At 45.7% G+C, this 13,352-nt stretch overlaps 1 protein-coding gene and 1 long non-coding RNA gene across 2 annotated transcripts in view; both read right to left on the bottom strand.

The window, feature by feature from the left end:
- The window catches only part of fam20cb (FAM20C golgi associated secretory pathway kinase b), a 39,421-nt gene extending 28,491 nt beyond the window's left edge, over positions 1-10,930 (bottom strand). The window contains exons 1-4 of the mRNA XM_019857309.1: positions 10,067-10,930; positions 9,405-9,926; positions 8,701-8,876; positions 5,767-5,845 (exon numbers count right to left, since the gene is read on the bottom strand). Of these exons, the coding sequence (XP_019712868.1) occupies positions 5,767-5,845; positions 8,701-8,876; positions 9,405-9,919 (770 nt within the window). The 5' untranslated portion in view covers positions 9,920-9,926; positions 10,067-10,930. The remainder of the gene's footprint in view (positions 1-5,766; positions 5,846-8,700; positions 8,877-9,404; positions 9,927-10,066) is intronic.
- Positions 10,931-11,726: 796 nt separating this feature from the next.
- Positions 11,727-13,352, bottom strand: part of LOC109507745 (uncharacterized) — a 57,508-nt gene continuing 55,882 nt past the window's right edge. The window contains exon 3 of the long non-coding RNA XR_002166524.1: positions 11,727-12,961. This is a non-coding gene — a long non-coding RNA (uncharacterized LOC109507745). The remainder of the gene's footprint in view (positions 12,962-13,352) is intronic.

Here is a 13,352-nt window from a genome sequence, read left to right as displayed (position 1 = left end):
ATCATCGGGCCGTTCCCCCGCCTCCTTCCCCTCGATCATCTGCACTCATCATCTAATGGGCTTTGTGTGATTCCCCACGCTAATTTCAGCGTGAATATTACAATCATCTCTCCCGAAATAACTTCGGCACAAAGCCGCCATTGGTGCAAGGAACAGAGGCCGGGACGAAGCGAAAAAGCAAATTGAATGATAAAATAAAGTCGAGATTGAGAGCGGCGTCGAGTACAATCTCAGACAAAACTATGTGGCACTGTTGGTCATTAAATATGACCCAAATCTACAAATCGCACCACCGTTAAAGGGTAAACGAAAAACAGTTCGGCAATTCCAGTTGTTGCATTGGGGAGGACAGATACGCTTCATGAAGTTGTATCCGATCCAATAATAATAATTCTTATGAAAATAATAACCTGTTTTTTCCGGTCGTGTAAAACGTTACCACAAAAAAAAAACCCAAAAAAAAACATCATCCAGTGTGTGTCATTCGTTAAGCCGGCCGGCTTGTATGTTTGGAGAAGCCACAGCGCAGACACAATGTCATCGGGCGGAGTCCTCGTTGACATCATCAGTTAGGACGTCTCGCCCCTCCTCCAGCCAAAACAGAGCGGCCCTAATTTGAATCCAAAACTGTGCCCTGATGCATACTGAACACCTGATGCAACACACTCACACACCATCTTAAAACCAGCAAACAACTACTTGCTCAGACAGAAAGTGAAGTCAAAACATTGGGCTGGAAATTGGTCTGGACTGACAATATTTCCCCACAGATGAAGCCAGATAGCCTCTTCCTCATTTACGCTCTCTGCACGTCCGAACTTTTGCTGTGTTTTTGATCCTCTCTGGCTGTTGTTGTTGTTTTTTTTTTCATTTTTCTTTTTTTTGTCAAAGGGAAAGTCTGCACGGACGCGGTTCGACGTGCCAAAGCTGTTGCAATATTCTGCAAACTAGAATCAACAAATAAAAGTCGTGCGTTCCACTTTGACCCGAGTGCTTTAAGACACAATTAACCAATCAAAGAGCAATAAAAACACAGCCTGCACGAGACACACAAAGGAACCATTGCAGGGGAAAAAGCGGTTCCTGCACCTGTTTGACAAAGCAAAGCCAAAAAGTAAAGGAAAATACAGCTAGTGTCAATATACACAGCCCCCCCCCCCGCCCCCTCCCCGATTGATTCCCGCATGTGTGTTTTCGAGCCAAAATATGAAGGACAGAAAACCGAGCGCAAGACAGCGGCTGGTGATGGATTGTAGAGTCGCGGGTCGTTATCTACAGATACGGATGGTCGGATCGATAGGATCACCCCAGACACCATGTGCACGCGTGCTCGACTTCCGGGCTGACGACGGGCACGTGTGACGCATCCGTCTCTGGGGCACGCCGAATCAAAGTAGACGGCGGGCGAGGAGATGAGGAGGCGTGTGGATGTGACGCCTCGGATGGAAATGGCGGGAATGAGCGCGCAAATCTGGCGAGACCTTGATGCCGGGCCAAATGAGTGCACGCGCGCACACACACACACACACACACACACACGTTATCATGGTTTGCCCTATTTCATTCAAGTCAAGTGCATCCGAGCGGGATTGGCAGTGGGGGCTGGGGAGGGAACAGCCAACACACACACACACACACACACACACACACACACACACACACACACACACAAACACACACACACACACACACACACACACACACACACACACCGCCCTTCCCTCCTCCCTGCCTTTGGTCCTCAGGATGATCAAACATCACACAGTTACGACAAGCTCAACCGTTCAGCAACAGATTTGTGTCCGAGCCATAACGTCACATTTCGTCCAATTTGTCATCCAGCATTTGCAGCAGTAGGAAAAGCAGGGTTCTGATAAACATTCCAATTGATTTTGACTTTTTTTTTAGTTTGATTTCGTGAGTTTTGAGAGGGTTAGGGTTTGTTTGTTAGTTTTTTTTTTTTTAATTCAATTCAGTTTAGTTTTAGGCTTAGTTTTAGCTTTGTTAACTATAGTATATATAACATGTTTCTGAACATGTTCAAAATTTCATGGCGACAAGATTAACAAATAAATAATATCATAAATAATATGACAAAGGTCAGTAAGTGTTGCGGAATTAAAGTAAAGTCCAATTCTCAATTCGCAGTTAATTTTTATTTGATTTCATTCACAATTATTTTTTTTCCATTTTAGTTTCCATTTGGTTTTTTGTTTCCTAAAGTGTTGCTTGCAGATTTCTCTGACAAAGTGACAGCCGGCGTAGGTGGACAGGAGCTTCACGCCGCCATGGCAGCTTTAGAGCGCCTCGTTGTCACAGAGGGATTCTGGGAAGTAGTTGCATTGTCACAGCTCGTACACGTCGATGCATGTAGGCAGACAAAAGATGCTAAGCTTTCAAATTTTTTTGCGGTGTGTCAAATTTAGAGGACCTTAATTTTCACTGAACAAGTTTAATCAATATTTATTACACATTTACCAGAGGCTTTTTTTTTTTCTGCACTCCTCACCTCACCCCTTTCCCATTCCGTTCCTCATCTCTCGTCGTCCCGGCCCGTCAGTGCGATTTCAGGCTCGGTGGGCTGGGCCTGACTTAGTGTCATACGACTGAAGCAGTAATTACCCTCATCTGAGAAACGCCGCCGCTACCTATCAAGCGCGGGCTTAACCTCGCTCTGTATGCTGACAAACTGGGGGCCAAACATGAGGCCGTTGTCGGACGCTATTAACCCGCAATTAAATTACAATCATCATCACAAAAAGACGGGGTGACATTTAAATCCACAAATTGAGGAAGGATTAGGAGCAAAGAGTACTTCTCTCGGGATGCGTTATCTCGAGGCGACGCCGTGGAGAAAGGGTAATGTGGATTAATCAAACTTTCCACTCTGTCTCGAAGCGGCTCGGCTTTACTTATCGTAACAAGTTAAGCCAACCGGTTGTGCGGGGGCCCCCCGTTGGGTGAACAGGAAAACAAAAAAGGTATTTGTTTCATTCTCGATCACTTCTTTATGGGCGGTTCACCTGTCAGAGTTTTTCAATAGAAGGAGGAATAAGCCTCAAAAGGAGGAGCGGATCTGCAATTAAAAGGCAAAAAGCGCTGCGCTTGTCACGTGCGGCAAAATGACAGAGGACTGGTTTGGGAAAACCCAATGAGAAATAAAATATGACACCATCGCACGTACGGTATGAGAGTGACGCCTGAAAGGCTGCAGCTTTCAACTCCGACTGGGCGCTAAGCCAAAAAGTACACTTATTATGGGGCATTAGCGCTAAAAAGCGGCTGTTAAATTGTCCATCACAGGCGGATTGCGAGATCGCATTGAGTCATTTCTTTCAGCGGCTTTTTCATTCACTTTGAGTCAATCCGCCGTTCCATACGAGCGGAACGTTGAAGGCATTGTGAAGCTGCGTCAAGAAAACGGCCATCTTCAACCATGTCGTGCCTGCGTGGCTTTTCCCCGGGTACTCAGTTTTCCTTCCACATTCCAAAAAAACATGAATGGCAGGTTCATGGAACCCTCTAAATTGTTCCGAGGTGTGATTGTGAGCGCGAATGGTTGTTCGTCTAAGTGCAATTGGCTGGCGACCGGTTCAAAAATGTCACTCATTATTGTGCAATCAAGCAAAATAAACTACAATTCTCAAATGACCGTTTAACCTTCTGGGGATCAACCCTTTCAAGGATAGCGGTGACTACAGTGGACAGTTTATCGTGTTATCAGGTTACAGGGTGCATGAAAGGGTTAATATGCACTTGAATGCAGCTCTATTGGCAAGAGACGTTCATTTCTGCAGCACTCGTCCTCATTCGGGCCACGCGGAACGACACCGTCGCGGTTAACTTTGGACCAAAGAAAAAGTCGGGGTAAGTCTTGAACTTTCCGTCAGTCTATTTGCTCATATTAGACAATCATTCGCATTGACAGCTATTGGGAATGGGTCATCGAGTTCTCAAAATGAAGAGAATTTTTGATGTTGGGGCTTGCCTTTGCTGGAACTCAACTGCTCAAAGTCAACAGAATGAGTCATGTAATGGTCAAAATCCACCGCGGTTCACTCCAAATCCAAACACGGTTTAATTTTCAAGCAACACTGACTTAGTGTCATACGACTGAAGCAGTAATTACCCTCATCTGAGAAACGCCGCCGCTACCTATCAAGCGCGGGCTTAACCTCGCTCTGTATGCTGACAAACTGGGGGCCAAACATGAGGCCGTTGTCGGACGCTATTAACCCGCAATTAAATTACAATCATCATCACAAAAAGACGGGGTGACATTTAAATCCACAAATTGAGGAAGGATTAGGAGCAAAGAGTACTTCTCTCGGGATGCGTTATCTCGAGGCGACGCCGTGGAGAAAGGGTAATGTGGATTAATCAAACTTTCCACTCTGTCTCGAAGCGGCTCGGCTTTACTTATCGTAACAAGTTAAGCCAACCGGTTGTGCGGGGGCCCCCCGTTGGGTGAACAGGAAAACAAAAAAGGTATTTGTTTCATTCTCGATCACTTCTTTATGGGCGGTTCACCTGTCAGAGTTTTTCAATAGAAGGAGGAATAAGCCTCAAAAGGAGGAGCGGATCTGCAATTAAAAGGCAAAAAGCGCTGCGCTTGTCACGTGCGGCAAAATGACAGAGGACTGGTTTGGGAAAACCCAATGAGAAATAAAATATGACACCATCGCACGTACGGTATGAGAGTGACGCCTGAAAGGCTGCAGCTTTCAACTCCGACTGGGCGCTAAGCCAAAAAGTACACTTATTATGGGGCATTAGCGCTAAAAAGCGGCTGTTAAATTGTCCATCACAGGCGGATTGCGAGATCGCATTGAGTCATTTCTTTCAGCGGCTTTTTCATTCACTTTGAGTCAATCCGCCGTTCCATACGAGCGGAACGTTGAAGGCATTGTGAAGCTGCGTCAAGAAAACGGCCATCTTCAACCATGTCGTGCCTGCGTGGCTTTTCCCCGGGTACTCAGTTTTCCTTCCACATTCCAAAAAAACATGAATGGCAGGTTCATGGAACCCTCTAAATTGTTCCGAGGTGTGATTGTGAGCGCGAATGGTTGTTCGTCTAAGTGCAATTGGCTGGCGACCGGTTCAAAAATGTCACTCATTATTGTGCAATCAAGCAAAATAAACTACAATTCTCAAATGACCGTTTAACCTTCTGGGGATCAACCCTTTCAAGGATAGCGGTGACTACAGTGGACAGTTTATCGTGTTATCAGGTTACAGGGTGCATGAAAGGGTTAATATGCACTTGAATGCAGCTCTATTGGCAAGAGACGTTCATTTCTGCAGCACTCGTCCTCATTCGGGCCACGCGGAACGACACCGTCGCGGTTAACTTTGGACCAAAGAAAAAGTCGGGGTAAGTCTTGAACTTTCCGTCAGTCTATTTGCTCATATTAGACAATCATTCGCATTGACAGCTATTGGGAATGGGTCATCGAGTTCTCAAAATGAAGAGAATTTTTGATGTTGGGGCTTGCCTTTGCTGGAACTCAACTGCTCAAAGTCAACAGAATGAGTCATGTAATGGGCAAAATCCACCGCGGTTCACTCCAAATCCAAACACGGTTTAATTTTCAAGCAACACAAAAGCGATGGCAAAAGATGTCAAATATTCAAAGCATTTGAGGTTAAAACATTGACCGTGAAATGGAAAGGGAACAGTGCACTTCGAAATCCATCAAACATATTTTTGAAGGACAAGTAGGTAAAAACAAACAAACAAAAAAAGTTATGAAATAATGATCTTACTTCATGGGCTTGAAGAGAGCTTGTCCATAGTTCTGGAAGGTCATAATGAGCTTGAGTTGAGTGCCTCCAGATTTCATCGCTGTTGGAGTAAAAAAAACAAACAAACAAAAAAGCATAAATAAAATATTGATATGAAATTATTTACACATGGTCGAACTTTGCACGTTCAAATTATAAATCACACATCATTTGTCGTCAAGCTGGTCATTGGGCTTTAATGAATGCATTCCGAAAAACAGATAAAGAAATAAACAACTGGTTCAATTTAATCCAATGAGTTGATCATTTTTTTTTGTTGTACAATACAGGTAAACAAAATGACAACCGACTTAATTCCGTTAAGCTCCCTATCACCCAAAGCCTCTGTTTCAGCTGTTTTCTGAAAAGCTTTCCTCATAAAGCCGCACAAATTAAACAAAGCTTAATAAACCTCTTAAAGCATGATAAGAAGAACGATGCATTTTTTTTTTTGCCCGCGGGGCTCCACTGATTTTTGATGCATAAACAAAGCAGAGGCAAAGCCTGTTTTCATCAAAAGTAGCCCTGAAGAAACATCACAACAAAATGCCCAACACGTGTATCATATGAAGATCTCTCAATTGTCATAACACGATTCATGAATTTGATTTTTTTTTTTTTTTTTAGGACAGAAAGGTAAACATGGAAACTAAATATGAAAATCCGACATGTGCTTGTCTGTGTGTGTCATGTCCCCCCCCCCTCTGAACACTGTTTTCCAAAAAGCAAAATAAGTGACTTTCCTTCCTTGTTATTTCTCCTCAGCGCTGATCGATTGCAAAGCTCGGGTTCGGAAGGCCTCGGGCCAAGGAACAACCTTCAGAATCAATGATTTAATTTCTTTGTACATATTGAATCAAGAGCGGCGTGGCGGCGTAGTGGTTCGCGACCAAACGTTCCAAAAACAAGCATGTTAGGTTACGTTGAAGACTCCAAATTGTATGAAAATTCTTGAAAAAAAAATGGCTGGATAAACTTCCAATTTGACTCCTAAAAACAAAGTCCAAAAGAAAAATATTAACAAAAAAATCTGCCACCAATGCCAAAAGGGGATCCACCCCCGTCCTCAACCCCCCCCCCCCCCCCCATTGAAATGATTTAAAATGCCCGTACAGTAATCCAGCAGCCTCTGCGTTGAGCGAGGTCTGGAGCATATGCGACGAGACCTCAGTTCAGCAAGCCGCCAAAGAATTTGGCATTTGAACACGGGGTGTGCAGACTTTTACAAGTCCTCTGCTTGTTGCGATGCAAATGAATTGCGAACGGATAAACATCCACAGCTAATAAAGAAATTATTATTTGTCCGGCCTGTCTCTTTTTTTGCGGTATCGCCGTATTTTTGGCGCCTTTGCTTTGTTTTCCACCGATGGAAAAAAAAAAAAAAAACAACTCGGTGTATGATAAATGCAAGCGTTGCTATCCGTAAGTTCGGATAATAACACAGTGCCGTTGGCTTGTGTTGGTGTTGTGCCCCCGGCCTGTGTCACGGCTCTGTAATTACTGAGTCACCATGTATTTAACCGTCTACAATGCGCCTTCCTTCAATCCACCCAGTCGGGGAGTTAGAAAGTAAGAGGGAGAGGAAATCACGCAACACCCAGTCAGAAATTGGAGGAGAGAGGGGGGAAAAAAAAAATAAAGAATCCCCAAGTCGTCCTGAGAATGTTGCTTTTGTACCGCTTCATGCAAAAACTCCCAGGTAAGTTCTTCGTCTTCGCCAAAGGCCACTTGGAGCTTTCTCCGAGCCGAGAATCTGGCAATTCCCCTTGAAGAGTTACTGCAGCGTGAGCGACCTGAGGCAAGAAGCACTCCTGGAATTTAGGAACAAGACTGAGCCAAACAGGAAGACAATCCCTTCTGAATTTGGGGGGGAAAAAAACAAAACAAAACACGAGCTCTGTCAGGTGTCTGCGGAGTGCCTGATTGACATCGTGACTTGTCGATCAAAAAGCATTTGACCGGAAATCAAACCGTGGCCACTAGCTGTGGGAAGATTTGCCGTTGCTCTTCCAGGCTTGATGCATTCTTCCGCTGTGCTTTTGACACCGTAGGAGAGTCGATTTGGCCTTTGGCTGATTAGACTCAGCTTGTGTCGTATGACAAAGCCTGCGGGCGGCTTAAGTCTTGATGCATCCTTGCGTGTGCGCTCGAGTGTGTTCACAATGTCACCGCTTGTGACGGTGAGGACCGCATTTGACTGTCACTTCAGCAGCCTCCTCCTCCTCCTGCTGCTGCCCCTCCCACTCCAAGATTGCAGTCAAACACACGGTCAGAAATGGACATACAAGCTCCGGCCATTTTTCAGATTTTTGGCCAATATGAAACGAATTGAACAAAAATTCAGATGCTTTATTCAACATTGGCCCGCAAATGGACTGAGAAGGGGTTAAGTCATTGCGCAAGCAAGTCACACGGCAAAAAAAAAAATCGTGTCGTGTTGTACACTTTGCTATGTCTGCTAGCAGTGTTATCGCTGATATTAAAAAAAAAACCCAAACGGAATGAGAACAAAACATTGAAGCACTTGTAGGAAAAGTTCCAGAACAAATTTGATTGTCTTTTAACCCTTTCAGGGTCACTACAGTGGACGGCTGATCATGTTATCAGGTTACAGGTTGCATGAAAGGGTCTTTCATCACTTACACACTCTACTTGTCCATGTCTCATTTGGGGACTTTCGTGAATGAAATGAAAACAAACAAGGCGGCAACAACGGAAAGAATTCTATGTGGCTAAAAAGAAGCCATGCTAGTAGTTGTATTGTGCTCCTCCCGTTCACGTTACTGTTCTGTCCCTTCCACGAAGCAAATCGGCAGACTGCAGCGAGTCAGTTTTCGTTCGCGCCGGCAGCAAGGTGCCAAAAACAATGGTACAACGTGAAAGCGCCAACGGCGGAAGGGGAATCTTGCCACTCACCCACGCTGGTGATCCTCTGGTTGACGAGATCCTTCAGCAGAGCGTCGATGACGGGGTTGTGTCTGGAGTAGAGCTCGTAACGATTAATCCCAATGTGAAAGCGCAGCCAGTTGGGATAGGAGTCGGCCGTCAGCTCTCCGGTCGGGCTGAACTCTTCGGGATTTCCTTCGCCGTTCCTGTGTGAGAGGATTGACGGTTTTGTTTTTTTTTCTTTTGACAGTTGTTGCACAGAAGCCGAACAAATGAGATCGCACAATCCGGCGCACACTGATGTACAGTATTGTGGCTTCATATGTGAAATAAATCCATCCATCCGTTTTCTATCAGGCAGTCATTCACACCTATGGACCATTTTGAGCACAGGTGTCAAACTCAAGGCCCGGGGGCCAGATCAGGGCCGTCACATCACTTTTTTCTGGTCCGTGAAAGCAACTAAAATGGGTTTATTTCATATTTCTTGCTCAATGGATTTGTTATTTTCAATTCTGTCTAGAACCCGTTTCCAGATTTTCTTCACAGATATCAAATGCATGTTTGTGGAGTCTGAAAGGAACCATCGGGAATCATGCAAACTCCAACCGGGAAGACTGGGGGTGAGATTCAAACCCTGAACCCCTACTGTGTATCACTGTGCTGTCTTGCAAAGGCGGCAACTTTCTTGCTTGGGATTCATGATTATAAATTTAAAAATATATATACTTAACCACTCCTGCTCTGCTGCTTTGGGATCAAACCGGATGTCCGTGTTGACGTTGAACAGCGTATCCTCATCTGTGAGCGTAGGCAAGGACCTTTTATACAAAGGGTGCTCATAGAGGGCGGCCAGCCTCGAACCCTTGGCCGGCGTGTTCTTGCTGACCGGCGCGTCCTGGATGTACTGCCTCTTCCTGTCCCCGCGTTGGGCGTAGTGCTCCGGCCTCCTGATCCCACCCTGAGACTTGTCTCCGGCAGCGGGGCCCTTCTCCAGGGAATGGGACGAGACGTTGGAGGCGCTGGGCTCGTTGCTGAAGTCCTGCAGTATGCGCAGCGTGTGCTTGTTGGGCCAGCCTTGCTTGGCCCAGCTGCGGGGCTCCTCGCTGGGCGCGTGCGAGCAGGAGCAGCCTCCGGCGCCTTGCCTCTCGAGCTTGGGCAGCAAGTCTATCATGATGTGCATGGAGCACGCCACCAGGAACACCATCAGGATCAAAACTCGGAATTTCCGCAGGAGGATCATCTTCATGGTCTCCCTTTTGAGCAGATGTGAGTATTTACTGCAGATGATGAGCACGCATATGCACAGGCTGACTACATCGCTGATGATGTTAATCAGACTGGACGCCAGTCTAATGAAATATACATTAAAGACCAATGAGCCATCTTCACTTGCCGTCTTGAGTAGAGGATTCAGTGTTCAAGCGTCATGGAATCAGCATCCGAGTCCTGTTGGATGTTTTGGGTTTTTTTTTTTCCCTCCACCCCTCGAGCTTTGTGCAGATTGTTCAAAGGTTCATCAGCGAGCGTCCAGGTGGACCGGGTCGAGCGGGTTCAGACCAACGGTCGATTTGCGCAAACCACATCGTCGTCACGCGGCTGCTCTCCAAACACATCAGGCCAAAACGCGGAACCGAATAGGGATCCGTTAAACGGGGAGGTCCGGAGACGCGCGTCGGTCCAACGTCCGCGCGCAGCACGTAGAAAAAAAAAAGAAGAAAAAACACCCAAAAGCTCGTCTCTTCACGATCAAGCTTTTTTCTTTTCTTTTCTTTTTTTTTTTGTTAAAGGCAAAGTCCTCGCAAGTGGTCGACGCGCACTTATCCGGAAAAAACAAACAAAAAAAAATCAGCTCTCCGCGGGTTAACAATTCTCAACGCAGGCGGCTCTGCCCGGACAGGTAACGAGACGAAGGAGAGAGCGGAGACACCTTCGGGGCGTGCAGCTGGATAAACGGAGGGAGGAAGAAGAAGAAGCACGCCTCGGAGCAAGTGAGGGTGTTAAATATGATGGTGAAGTCAGGGCAAAATCCAGCCTTTCACTCTGCGTCACTGCGCGCAGATTGGCTGAACTCAGATCCATAGCGAGGGGAGAGAGAAAGAGAGCGAGAGAGACATCAATGATTCTCTGTGCTCCTCTTGGAATAACCTGCACGTCCAGGCCGTGCAAGAAGAGGGCGTCTTTTCACTGGCCAATATTTAGCCTGGCTCATATACAATGCAGCATTTTTTTTTTTTTTTATCCTCACATGAAATTCATCTGCTGGAATCTCTCTGAAATGCCTCCATGGAGACGACAAGTCAGTCCATCAATGAACCATTAGGAAGGCCTATTAGGGCGCTCATCAGTCACCGCAGCCACTCCCCAACCTGCTCTGGCGCTCCTCTGCTTCAGTCTGTTTGAAAGATGGAAGACACATTTTTAGTCGTCTTTTTGGCTCGGGAAACCTCAAGGAAGATATTCATTTCCGTGGCAAACAAAACAGAGTCGGTTTCAGTGCAAATAGTAGTCGTGTGGTTTATTTGTTCGACATGCTTTGCATCAAAGAGATCTCGAAATGCGTCCGCTGCTAAAAGACTTAAAAATTAACAACGTTCTTGTACACTTTGACCCTGGCCCATAAGAGATTAAAATGAAGAGCACAAATATGCCAAGTATAATTCTTTATGCATTTTTAGCCACTATTAACACAGCATATACACACTATACAGTTCACTGATTGCATTAAAATCCATCTTAGTTTGAAATCAATACTCAAATATGACGGCAGAATGGGACTACGATTTGCACATTTACATTTCATTGTTGTCATGTCTACCGTTTAAGTTTTCGCATGCAAAAAAAAACTATTACACATCCGCTGTATATATTAACGTTTCCCACTTTGCACGATTTATACAAACATTACTTTTACGCAACAAGCTACAGAGCTTTTACGTGAAGTTTGCACGTTCTCTCGCAGTGCCTGTGTGAATTTTCTCTTTGTACTCCGGCGACTTCCTGCCACATTCCAAAAACATTCATGTTAGGTTCATTGAAGCCATTTAATGGACAGCGGTTACTTCAGTGGACAGCTTATCATGTTACAGGGTGCATGAAAGGGTTATTTGTCTATATTTAGCCTGTGATTAGCTGGCGACTAATCCAGGGAGTACTACGCCTCTCACCCAAAGTTAGTTGTTTAAATTAGTGTAATATTGGGGCTGACTTCGCTTTTGTTTGGGGCTCATCCCATTTGCATGCAGCATAACAGTGACATGCACCTTCACCATGTTTGATTTGAACCCTGGATATGTAGCCACCCGGATGGAGGTAGCATCAATCTACCCAAACAAAAAAAAATGGATCATTGACCACTAATCAAGTGCAATCGTCTCATCGTGATCGGCACCACGTTACGGCTCCACTGATGCTCCCCAGCTGCTTTAACTTGGCGGCAGGGACGTGAAATAAAAAGCTAGCAATGTACCACGGCGTGCATGCAGCGGCGAGCCATCCGTCCGTTTGCGATCCCGTTTTAGATTAGGTTGTGATTGAAGGAGACCGAAGAAAGTGGAGGTTGGACAGCGCTTAAGCAGGAGGCGAAAGCCAAGTTTCATAAGGGAGGAAAGTAGAGATGACTTAAGAGCAAAACACCCGTTGGAAATGCTAATGAGGTTGACGGAGATGCAAAATGAAACGAGCGGAAGCCGAACGTAGCCGCTCCCAGCTGGACTGCTTAATAGTGCAGAGAGAAGCACAGAGTGTCACAGGATTGTTTATTGTGTTCGACGCAGAGGGAAGTCAGTTGGACTCACTATGAGGGGACGCAATTGGAGGGTACAAGATAACATAAGCTGTCCACTGCATTAACCGCTGTCCCCCAAAAGGGTTAAAATGACCCATATAGTTGATTATGTGTGTGAAAATCTACGATGTAAATCAAGTCCTATTTCGAATAAGCTCCATAGTCAGTTCATTTCTGTAACCCGGTGTCTAATTTCCGACAAGGTTCCATCGGACTGATTCCCCTTTGTCGTGGTGTTTGGTGTCAGTGCGGAGGACAAAGTGAAGCTTGTTGACTTCCCTCACGTCACGACAGCCGCGAGCCCGTGGCCGGCCCACTGGCCTGGAGGTGAAACAATCCCTGATGAATGTGTATTGACGTCAGTCAGCCATGGATCACATCAGTCGATGGGTCAGTGGTTCCCTCACAAGGCCGTGTCTGATGTGCGATTGTGGTCCAGCCTTTCGGCGGAAATCGAGAAGCGCCGCTTGGTTCTGCCTCACGCGCGGCTGTGACGTTGGTATTCTACGTGGGCGGAAAAAAAAAAAAAAAATCTCATTCAGTCATCTGTCAAATGATATTCGAAGGTCGGATGTGGTAATAGGAGTGGATAGTTGCGGGACAACTGTTGGCAAGCCCGCTCAATTCATAATTCTCACTCTGTGACTGTGGGAAGTGATGCAAACGGCGAAACGTTTTGATTGTCTCCAACGGTGATGATCCGGAATTAGGGATTAGTTGTAGGAGGTGCCGACCCGGATGTTTTTTGTCTTTCTTTCTCATTCCTATGCACCATGGCCTCATATTGTGGAGTATTTACTCAACAGCAAAGAGGACTCGAATTCTACTTCATTGAACTTCCAGTGATGAGAGAGTTTGAGAGTGATAACGGCAAATTTAAACACACCTTCTCCCC

The sequence above is a fragment of the Hippocampus comes genome, unplaced genomic scaffold, assembly GCF_001891065.2.
Source record: "Hippocampus comes isolate QL1 unplaced genomic scaffold, H_comes_QL1_v1.1 scaffold17, whole genome shotgun sequence".
NCBI lineage: Eukaryota > Metazoa > Chordata > Actinopteri > Syngnathiformes > Syngnathidae > Hippocampus > Hippocampus comes.
This window is presented reverse-complemented; position numbering and strand designations above follow the sequence as displayed.